Raw genomic sequence first — 9,796 nt, 5'->3', positions numbered from 1 at the left:
TCTTTAAATAAGCAGACTTCAGGGTTTACAGAGAAACTTTTTATTCCTTTCTGATGCTCTTTTTCCCCTTAGATCACAGGATTTTAACCCTTCTTTGGAGGGATGATGAAAGTAGGATGAGGTTAACTTAAAATCCCCATGATAAAGAGAAATGGGGTGCCTGTGGAAAGGGCATTGTATAGGGGTATAATACGTGAAGGGTAATTATGTGAGCCAGTCTCAGAGAACAGAAACTGGTGCCCCTTTAACCTTAGGCCTCAGCCTTATCTTGAAAGTGCTTATAGAATCTTATATGGATGTGGCCCCTGCCTCTGGGTCCCCTCCTTCTGGGAACCCCTGGCTCTAATTAGCTGGCCCCAGATGCTTTCAACAAACTCAGGGTTTACTTACTTATAGTGGTGACAGCAAACATTTTAGGTCATGGCTGGTGTATTTTAAATAGGGCTGTCTTTGGCACCGAGGGAGTAACTTTAAATCAGATTTTTATATCTTTAAAAAATTTCCCTCCTGAAGCATGAGAGAGGGCTAATGGTCGTGTGTGATAACCGACCACTGAAAGGGACCTGTCTGTTGTTATATTTTAATTGTTAACTGACCTATTAATGCGTTTGATTTATTTATGCATTGTTTTAAGTAGACGAATAGTTTGTGTGATGGGCGGAAAGAGTATGGAATTAGGAATTGAAGAGATTTGCCATCTGGCTCAGTCTCTAACTGTGATGTCAGGCAAGAATTTATGCTCTGAGCTTCCGTTTCCTCCTGGGGGTATAATTCCTATCTTACCCAGGGCCAGTATTAGATAGAGTATCAGTGAGGCTTTTAGCACGTGACTGCGGCACCCCACGAACACCCCACGACTGGAAGTTACTATTTTTGCAATTGATAAACACAGTTTAAAGTAGTATAAAGTGACGAGTTGACATCTACATCACTTATCCCCTGCCAGCTCTGTTATGAGAGCGATAAAAGCCCCTTCACCTAGAAGTCGAACATACCATAACCAGTACATTGTAAATATTTCGCTTAACATTTCATATCAAAACAGCCATTAATGAAGTGAGGTTGAAAGTTCTGGGAAAAAATAGTTGTTCAATTTAAGTGCTATTTTAGGTGATAATTTCGCGATAATATTTCCACTGTGTCATTTTTGCAGGAGTTGAGGAAATTGTTGAACAGTAGAAATAATGAGTTACTAAAGCACACACATACATCGTCCGTCATAAGGGTAATTCTTTATCATTTGAATGACTAGTGAACACCCAGTAATTTGTTTCACACTTTTATATCACTCATCTTTGAGGTATATATTTTTTTATTTTTTATTTTATTGTTTTGTTTTTTACGCCTACAGCACCTGGTCTTCCTACATGGTCTCCCATCCAAGTACTAACCAGGCCCGACCCTGCTTAGCTTCCGAGATCAGATGGGATCGGGCTTGCTCAGGGTGGCATGGCCGTGGACCTATATCGCTCATCTTTGGAAGCAAATAGTTTTCATGTTGTGAAATTAAAGGAAGAGGAAATTCAGCACCGAAAAGCCAAATATTATAGTTAATTCATTTGTCCAGTGGGGAAATAAAAAATGGAAATAAAATCGAGGCACCCCCAATATATGCCTGGCTCAAAACAAGGAGATTTAGAAGTTGCTATGTTTTGGGCTACGGCCCCAGATTTTGTAGTACCTTAAGTGTCTGGCAGAATCGTACACAAATTCATGCCAGTGGGTTGGGTTCTGATATTTACTAAAACGCTCCTCTCTTGAAGAATCCATTTGACACATGGACTTGGTACAAGGAAGGTGGTGGGGTGTTCTAGTGCCCTCCGAGTAGGCAAGTGCAAGGGGCTTGGACCCGGGAGGGTGGGAGCCCACAGGTCCCGAAGAGTTCTCAACTTGGGGTGAAGCAGTGTAGAGACCTGGTCAAGCTTGTGGTTTCTGGAGCCCAGCTGCTGGGGATCAAGGTCTCTCTCAGTCTCCTGATGTGGGGCAAGTTCCTTTACCTCGCGGCCTCCACTTCTCCATCTGCAGAATGGGAGTGATAATGTCGCCTGCCCCAGTGGGCGTTCGTGAGTAAAATGAGCTAATCCATGGGAGTCTCCTGCATTTTGTTAACACACAGGTTGCTGTTTTCTCAGTCCTTTCTTTGTTTCTCTGTCCAGTGTGACACTCTGTCACACTTTTATATAGTAAAGGTTACGGATGATGCTTTCTGAAGAGTCATTCTTTGATTGTTTGAGAAGAACATTTTCTTTTCAAGAAAAAAATTTTTTTAAAGGAATGTAGTAGTCATAGTGATTTTGAGGGTGGCATTTTGCCCTTAACTGCAAGCCAGCCTCATCGTTAAATCCTGTTTATTTTGTTTACAGGGAACACGGGTCTGGCTGAGAGAAAACGGCCAGCATTTTCCGAGTACTGTAAGTTCCTGTGCAGAGGGCATTGTCGTCTTCCGGACAGACTATGGTCAGGTGAGCACACGTCCCTTCGGCTTCGTGACATCCACGTTCCACTTCCTTAGGCCGTCTTACACAGGGAGGGGCACGTGTGCTCGCTCCCCTTGTCCCCAAACCTTAAATATTTTCCTAAGTGGCAAAACAAAATTCCAAAAGGAATGTGTAGTGCACACTTCGAGCGTGAGAAAGATTCAAAAAAATCTCCCACGCAGGGCACAGAAGATGTTCCAGAAAGCACAGAAAGTGACAGAATAGCACTCTTCTTGGCTGGCTTCCTTCCTGCTGATCTTGCCCAACAATCTGAAGTATAGGCTACAAGCAATTTGAAAAAAAAAGTTCAAATATATTGATATTTGCCAATTGGTTTCATTACCACTTCCCCTTAAAATTCTTAAGCTTTAACAGAGTGTTGGGAATACCGGCCTGTCGGTGACGATGTAGCGTGGTGGGGTCCTCCTGATCCTCATAAGAACAAGACCGACTACACCCTTAATTTGAGCTTCCTTATCCACCTCGTTAAGCAACTGAAGAAGATGCTTCTGTATGTGGGACATGGTTTAGAGTAAAACAAACGGAATGTCGTCTATGTGAATCCAGAATCGGGCTCGTGAATTGTACCATCAGCTGTCAAATAACACGGTTTGAACTGCGCGAGTCCACTTACATGTGGATTTTTTTCAATATAGACTATAAATGCATTTTCTCTTCCTTACAATTTTCTTAATAACATATTTTCCTCCTCTAGCTCACTTTATTGTAAGAAAACAGTATATAATGCATATAACATATAAACCGAGTTAATCAACTCTGTTATCCATAAGGCTTCTCAAAGTACGTTATTTGTAGTTACATTTTGAGGGAGTCAAAAGTCTCAGATTTTTGACTATGCACTTGGCATCTGAGGGGGAGGTTGTTGGTCATTCAGGGCTCAGCTATATTTGGACAATTGTGAAAGGAGCCCAGTTTCTTCATTTTATTAAGGAAATCAATTTTAGTGTTACAAATGAGTCCCTCCCTCAGAGTCACATATCAGAATTTAAGACATAAAGAAATAAAAGGGTGTCATAGACCAGTATTTAAAACTCATAGTTTCTGAATCTCAATTGCAAGTCGTGATGAGAACAAAAGCTGAAAGGTCAGTGTTGTGTAGTTTGAGGCAGACCGGCTCCTTGGTTATCAAGGCCTCTTAGCCAGGAGGGTCCCCTTGGTGTGGTACCTGTCTCATTTCCTGGCTTAATAAGCAGTGATGCCACTCGGGCTATTTTTATAGCCCCTCCCTTTCTCTTTCGTCTGTGTCTTGAATGGCTCTGCAGTGTTTTTCTGGCGGTGAAGCTTATAGCTGTGCTTTGTGGGTGTAGATCTGGAGGCGGGGGAGTAGAGACAGAGGGGCAGAGAGATCACATGTGTAGCAGCCATCGCCAGTGTGGTCACGACATCGATGCCTAGTCTGGTTTCTTTCCCATCAGGTTCCCAGGTAGAGTCGAACGATTATAAACTGACTGACTGACTTTTGCTGAAATGTAGGGCCAGGCACTGCTTAAGTGTTTGTTCTCGTGTAGAGCTGGTCAGCCTTTTCTTCTGTCTTGCCTTGTCTCTGCCCGTCTTCCCTTCTCACTTTCCCCATGAATTCAGACCCTTTCAGACCCTGCGTGTACTTCTCCAGGTGGTATAAAAAAAGGAAGACAGTACTTAGTCAGTGTACCTGACTTGACATAACTCTGCTCCTGAAAGTATTGTAAAACAGATGGGTGATGGAATTCTTTTTTTCGTTGACTTATCTTTTAATCCTAAAGACACTTTATTTTTAAAACTTCTTTCCTCTTTTTAAAAAAAGTGGTGAAAACACGTAACATCACCTTTACCATCATAACCATTGTTAAGCTTGCAGTTCGGTAGTATTAAGCGCATTCACAGCGTAGTGCAACGGACTTCTGTAACTTTCATCTTGGGATACTGAAACGGTACCCAGCAGACACCGATTCTCCATCTCTTCTCCCACCAGGCCTGGTAACCCCCTTCCGGCCTTCCATCCTATGATTTTGACTATTTTAGATACTTCGTATGAGTGGAATCATGCAGTATTTGCCCTTTTTTGTGACTGGCTTATTTCATAGCGTCCTCGAGGTGCTACTCCTGTCTAAATATCCTTTGCTTGGCACGGGGGCTTCTAACATGGCAACTCCAGCAACCTTTGAGTGCTACTGCCTGTGACACGAAGACAGCAGGCCGTGTCACGTGAAGCCGCTGCTGGCCTCCGTCGACGGGCAGCGGGGAGTGGAATGCGATGTTAGGTCAGTAGTTCTGTTCACTCTTGACGGTATTTATGGATTGTGGGTTTAGAAAGAACAAAACCGGTATAACATGTACTTAAATGTGAAAACAGCTCTCAGCTTTGACTTGTAATCTTCAGTCGGTCATCAAATGCTTGGTCTTATGTTGTCCGCTCTGTCATTCCCGAGTATAACAAGTATAATTAGCTTGGTGATTTGTGTTGGAATTGCAGGGTTTCAAATATGAGAAAAATGAGGCAAGATCGAAAGAACTGGGCTTAGAATAGGATCAAGAACTGGCAGTGGCCGAAAGACTTTCATTTCTTTCTCTCCCAGTCTTTCTCTCCCGAAAGACTGACTTCTTCCTCTCCTTACTTCCCAGGTTCACTGTGGCGCATAGGGACAGAGTCACCAGGGGTCAGCAGGGGTTCGTTCACGGGTTCCGGCACCAGGCCGGAAATGCCCGCTCTTTAACTGGTTCCGGATAGATTCTTCAAGGAATCACGTCAGAGATGGAGAGCATCATCACCTTGTCCTGGTCAAGCCCCCTCTGTGCTCTTTTCAACCCAATTTCGTGTGTTATTAAAGGGTGTTAAGAAATTGGTGTTTCTGGGGCGGGGGGAGGGGGAAGTGAGGAGTCATTGTTTAAAGGGTGTGGAGTTTCAGTTTTGGAAGATGAAAAAGTTCAGAGGATGGATGGTGGTGTTGATTGCACCACAATGTGAATGTACTTAATGCCACGGAACCGTATGCTTAAAAATGGTTAAAATGGTAAATTTTATGTTCGTATGTATATTTTACCATGTAAAGTCAGATGGTCACTGGTAAAATGTGTCAAATAGGTATTTTTCTATATCTTTAAAAACAGTTTCAGTGAAACTTATGTGGCCAAAATTTGATTTATCAGAAACATAAACAGCTTGAAAAACGAATTACCTTTTGCTTTCGGACAGTGTGTCTCAAACTTCACCACCTGGGGTCTTGCTCTGAGGCTAATTCTGATTGGCAGGTCTGGGGTAGGGCCTGGGGGGGTCTGTATTTCTCACAAGTTCCCTGGCGATGTTGGTGCTGCTGGTACTTGAACCCCGTCTGAGTAGTGAGGATTTAGAAGGTATTCCCAGAAGCTGCCTTAGGGGTCACGGTTACCTACAGTGAAGTCAGAGAAGTAATCTCCAGCCTCCTACATACCTCTCCAGCTTGGAGAAAGCAAAGATAAAGGTAAGGAGGAGAGCTTTAGGTAAAGCTGGAAAATATTTCTTTGGCCTTTGGACGCTTCTGCTTTATTGGTGCCACATTCCAGCAACAGTTTCACCTTGAGCATGGCCAGGGGTGGTGCTGACTGCAGTGTGATAATCCTCAAGTGGATTACAAAGCACTTTTAAAAAGCCTGTTTCGAGTTAGAGACCAAGCAGAACCCTATGTCACCAAAATCCTAAAATGGAACCTCAGGGACCCTGGGAGGTGAGGTAGGAGATGATAGTGAGTTGTGTGTGTGTGTGTGTGTGTGTGTGTGTGTGTGTTTGGTGACAGCACTAAAGGCATGTTTTCTTATTTCATTCAGTCTCAGAATTTTGCACATTCACTCAGCTGTTATTATTATTTTTTTTTTTTTTGCCGGGGAAAATAGTTCTAAAGTTCGTTTAAAATTCCATTCCATGTGAAAGTTTAAATTACTGTATGTTTGTTCTAGGAATACGGAGGACCAAAATATTCCCCTTTGACTCATAACTTATGTTACACTCACCGGGAAGTATTTGCAGATGGAAAAAGACATGTGTAAGTGACAGGCTGACACACTTTGTTGAAAAATATGCATAGTTGTGGCCTCTGGAGAACCCAGCACATGGGCAGGTCAGCACATGTTCTGAAATTTTGAAATTACTTATCGTCTTAGATAACAAGCTCTGGACAGCGATTTAAAAGGCACCACGGTTCTGCAGAGTGCAGATATGGCTAAAAGATCAACTCTTCTCCATACTGTCCCCCATCTTACACTTTCTGTCTTTTCTGGAACATTCACGGGGCGCATGGGTGATTGCTATAGCACCCTTTAGGTATGTTGTAGAATTGAGTCATAAGTTCTAAATTAGATTTGTCACGTTGAGAGTGAACTGTTATCTTTTCTGAAAGAACCTAATTTGATTGCTCTGAAATAGCTTAGAGAGAGATCACTTTACCTAATTGTATTTTAAAGGGTAGTTTTTTTAACTTAGCCCAGTAAACTTAATCAAGGCAGTTACTGTGTGCAAGGATTTTGCTGGGTCTTCTGTGTGCACTGTCTCTATATGGGGTCTTCTGAAATATTCTACTGGCGGGGGATTGAATTGTCTACAAATAGATGCCCTCCCCCATGCCCTTCTCTTTTTATTTGCAACAAGTATAATTAGACTTTAAGAGTTATTCTTCTTATTTTATTAATCCACAAAAAGTGGATTAATCACCTAGTACAGTAAAGTCATCCCCCCAGAAAGACTTTCTCAGGCCACACAGGAAGCACAGATCTAATTATTTATAATCACACCTCCCATTTAAAACTGTTTTCTAGTCTACAGCCACACCACCCTGAACAAGCCTGATCCCGTCTGATCTCAGAAGCTAAGCAGGCTTGGGCCTGGTTAGTACTTGGATGGGAGACCACCTAGGAAGACCAGGTGCTGTAGGCATAAAAAATAAAAAATAAGGGATCGTAAGCTGACAAGGTCCTTGCAATCTGTGAGGCCTACCAAGGGTTGCTTTGCCTAAAAAAAAAAAAAATGAATAAAATAAATAAAACTGTTTTTAACCTTTTCTGTGTGACTTTCTGGTTTTGACTCATTGGAATTAATATAAATGGGCCCAATTTTGGGAAACGTAATAATGAGCCATGATAGTGATTTTTCAATGCATTTTTATCACGTTCACACACTTTCTGCCCTGGCCAGCTGCTTTTCTTTTGCTTTTCCCCCTCCTCTTTGCCCCCGTTGGTTCCTTGTTTTGTCCCTTAAATGTCACATAGGTGTGAGTAGCCTTTTCACCGTTCCACACCCTCCCCACTCTGAACACCACGGATGTGTTTACCCCTCTGTCTTGGAGACATTCCCCCAACCCTACACTGTCAAGTGTTGGAACATTGACAGTGGGACAGCCCGGCATGTCTCTTTCCCATTTCCAAGTGATACCGACCCACCAATTGTCGGGAATTAGACATCTGGGACTCAATGATTTCAGCTCGGGGGGAACAGGTCGGATCTGACTGCCGAAGGGACACGGTGGAGCCTGGGTATTTTAGCCGAGTGAAAATTTTATCTGAAAAGAAGCTGACTGCACACGCCGGCCCCAAAGCCCGGGAATGCCCGCGGGAGCTGCATTCCAGGCTTCACACGCAAAGCCAGCTGCCAGCTGTTGGCTGAGGCAGCTGCCTAGGGAAAGAGGCTGCATGCCACCTCCTTCTACAGGAGCCGATGGGACATGAGTGAGCAGCGGTTGGCCCTGCTCCCAAGTGGGGTGGCGAGCAGGAGAAGACCACCTGGGTCTGTAGAGCAGCTCACGGCCCAGGAAAGTGTCTCCAGGCTCTGAATGGTGGGGGAAGGGGAAGACACCTAAACCTATGAGGATGGATGAAAAGGAGTTTGCAGGACCCTATTAATGATGCAAAGATATTGTCACTGGGGCACTCTGACTCTTAGCGCCAAACTCGGGGACAGCGGGCCAGATTCTTTCTAGCCAGCTGTCCTGGACATGATTCCCATGCTGGTATGTTTTTTTTTTTTTAAAGCATATTTAAACGGTTATTAAGCAGTTTTAAACGGTTCAGAGGAACCGTTTTCGTTTTTTTTATCTCGTGTGTGAAGGAAAATGTTTTCATGTTAGTGCGTGTACCGGGAAATCTTACCCATTTTTTTTATGAAAAAGAAACAGATTATTTGTATTTTGGGCTCCTGTAGCCTCTCAAGTCTCAGACGCCCCACGTCTTGCAGTTGCTGCTTCCAACCAGATGAACCCGTGGCGTCTGGTTGAACCGTATGGACTTGCCACCTCCATAGGACGAGAGAGTGGAATGACTATGGGCAGTTTCACGTGGTTTCACCTAAGAGCACGTTAATGGCCCTCTGTTTCAATTCTGTGTTTTAGCTTGTCCATATGTTTATGATTTAAAGATAGAATTTTTCTGACGCTGTAAAGTTTAACAAAATGGTGTTTTTGCAAACGAGTCGAGAGACAGAGCATATCCCTGGAAGGATCCGCAGCCCTGCCTTTGGAGGGGCCGCTGCCGTCTTTGATTCTGTCATCGTGTGTGCTCGTTTGTTAACATTCGTATTCTTTTCGGTTTTTCTGATGGATGTCAAAGATTCACTATGACTGGTCTCTGCCGCAAATGTCCAAATTTGAGCTGAAAGGAAAATGAATGAATACAGTTTATTTTTATGGATTGGAGTTTCGGTTTTCTTCTATCACGTGCTTTTGTGTGTGCTTATTATTATAAATGTAGATTTCATAAAACTGACCATCTTAATCATTTTTAAGCATAGAATGCAGTGATATTAATTACGTGCGTACTGTGTACAACCATCACCATTTTTTATATCCAAAACTTTTTCCGGGCCCCAAACAGAAGCTCTATAACCATTAAGTACTAATAACTCCCTACACAATTTATTTTTAAGCTATTTTCCTCTCGGATGGATGCCTTTTCTTGTGCTGCTTTTATAACTTAAAAGCATATTAGAAATTCTGGTTTGTACCCTTTCTTAAGGAATAGACAACATCGGGAAAGAATAACCTGCTCCAGATTCTTCCTAGCAGGGAGAATCGGACGGTGACTTAGGCCTGCTGACCAGCACTGAGCATTTGCCACTGGCCTGGGATGTGCGCACAGGGCTGGAGGGTGCTGCCCCTGTGGGTGGGTGAGTGAAGGGCCCTTTCCAAGAGGAAGGTGGCTGCATGGCCATTCAGAAATTAAGGGGAAACGGGCACACTGGCAGCAAATGGCAGTTTTTAAAAATCAGATGCATTAGGCTTTTTTTGTTGTTGAAACTTCAGTAGGGGTCCATCTGTTACCCTTGGAATTCACTTCAGTCAAAACAGTGCAGCTGTATTAAA

General features: G+C 43.3%; 1 protein-coding gene and 2 non-coding genes across 3 annotated transcripts in view; 2 read left to right on the top strand and 1 right to left on the bottom strand.

Annotated features, from left to right (window-relative positions):
• Nucleotides 1-9,796, top strand: part of MYO10 (myosin X) — a 207,480-nt gene that overhangs the window by 41,819 nt on the left and 155,865 nt on the right. The window contains exon 2 of the mRNA XM_011356464.2: nt 2,364-2,462. Coding sequence (XP_011354766.1) covers nt 2,364-2,462 — 99 coding nt within the window. The remainder of the gene's footprint in view (nt 1-2,363; nt 2,463-9,796) is intronic.
• Nucleotides 1,343-1,461, bottom strand: LOC111737491. The gene has a single exon (XR_002779451.1). It is a non-coding gene; the product is annotated as a 5S ribosomal RNA (ribosomal RNA).
• On the top strand, nt 7,262-7,380 carry LOC111737512. The gene has a single exon (XR_002779457.1). It is a non-coding gene; the product is annotated as a 5S ribosomal RNA (ribosomal RNA).

The sequence above is a fragment of the Pteropus vampyrus genome, unplaced genomic scaffold, assembly GCF_000151845.1.
Source record: "Pteropus vampyrus isolate Shadow unplaced genomic scaffold, Pvam_2.0 Scaffold27, whole genome shotgun sequence".
NCBI classification, from domain to species: Eukaryota; Metazoa; Chordata; class Mammalia; order Chiroptera; family Pteropodidae; genus Pteropus; species Pteropus vampyrus.
This window is presented reverse-complemented; position numbering and strand designations above follow the sequence as displayed.